At 23.3% G+C, this 1,305-nt stretch overlaps 1 protein-coding gene across 1 annotated transcript; it reads right to left on the minus strand.

Annotated features, from left to right (window-relative positions):
* Positions 1-772: 772 nt before the first annotated feature.
* LOC105627028 (putative gustatory receptor 28b) lies at positions 773-1,294 on the minus strand. Its single transcript, XM_012208307.1, has 3 exons — positions 1,163-1,294; positions 958-1,044; positions 773-886 (listed from the first exon to the last, which is right to left on the minus strand). Exons 1-3 carry the CDS (start codon positions 1,292-1,294, stop codon positions 773-775), a joined length of 333 nt encoding a protein of 110 aa, XP_012063697.1.
* Between the last annotated feature and the right edge of the window lie 11 nt (positions 1,295-1,305).

A 1,305-nucleotide genomic window follows, 5' to 3' on the forward strand; every position in this document is an offset into this window, starting at 1 on the left:
CGCAACAGGAAACATACATTGTATAATATGAATTAATAACTATTAAAGAATGATTAATAATAATTTTGATCTTTTTTCTTGTGCAGAACATTTTTTCTTCATTACTTCAAGGTCTAATATTTGTAATTGCATAAACATATTCACATACGAGATAGTCGTAATTCTTAAAATATCAACTTTTAATTAAAAATATGTTATCATATGATATTTATTTTTGATATTTATTTTTTAAACGTAATTTAAAGTAGATCATAATTATAAAATTTTTCATTGATGTCTACTTAAAATGTAATATATTCTCAATTTTTGCATAATATTAATCATTAATGCGTTGTTAAATTGTATTGTATATACTTTGAAAAACTTGCGATAATGCAGATAGAGATTGAGATATATTTTTCCATTTATAAAAATAATAAATAAGAAATTAATTGTTATACTTTATGGATAAGAAAATGCTTGAAAATTTTTTTTATAATATTTCATTTTTTTTATTTTATGTACATTAATATGTACGTTAAAATTTTAAAGTGTTTGTGATAAAGAAAAATTTACAATTTGATAATAATAAATTGATAGAAAAGGATCACAAACGTAAGTTGTATCGTAAGCCATCGCACAATAACATTGTTAATTATTTCAGATATTATAATTTTATGTATTCTTTCTTATATTATCAAAAACGAATTTTATTTTGCAATGATTTTCTGATATTTATATGACATTCAAATAATCATTTACCAGCATAAGAAAAATAAATAAATATTTTTTTTTATGAAATTATATGCATATGATATTTGTTAGGTTTTGTATCGCAAGAATGTGAGATTGACAAGATCAAGAATTGTAGCGTAATTAACATGTATGTGGTAATCGTACCCACTATCTAAAAAAAATCAAATAAAAGAAATAAACAAGATACATTTTATTAATTAAAGTTAACGATTGACAACTCACTGTAGCGAAAAATCTTGCGTCCACATTGAGAGCTTTGGCGGAAAATATATTTTTGTAATGCAATAGTTGCAAGGAAAATAACCGCAACTGTAATGTTAGATTACAAAATCGTTAAGTAGGAATAAAAAACAAAATTATATTCAAATAAATTTAATGTATGAAATGTTATCAGAAAAATATATACATTAAATTTTTTTTTTATTACCTCATCTTTGATGTGCTTATCTTTGGTGCTGTTAAGAACGTCGTGAATTGTAGTGCGAATCTCTTGAGCTTGATTCTTGCAAGTCTCGCACGCCCACACAATTAATGCCAATTTCAGTATGTAATAAATCATAGCTAATAGAA

This window comes from Atta cephalotes, assembly GCF_000143395.1.
Source record: "Atta cephalotes unplaced genomic scaffold scaffold00007, whole genome shotgun sequence".
Classification (NCBI taxonomy): domain Eukaryota; kingdom Metazoa; phylum Arthropoda; class Insecta; order Hymenoptera; family Formicidae; genus Atta; species Atta cephalotes.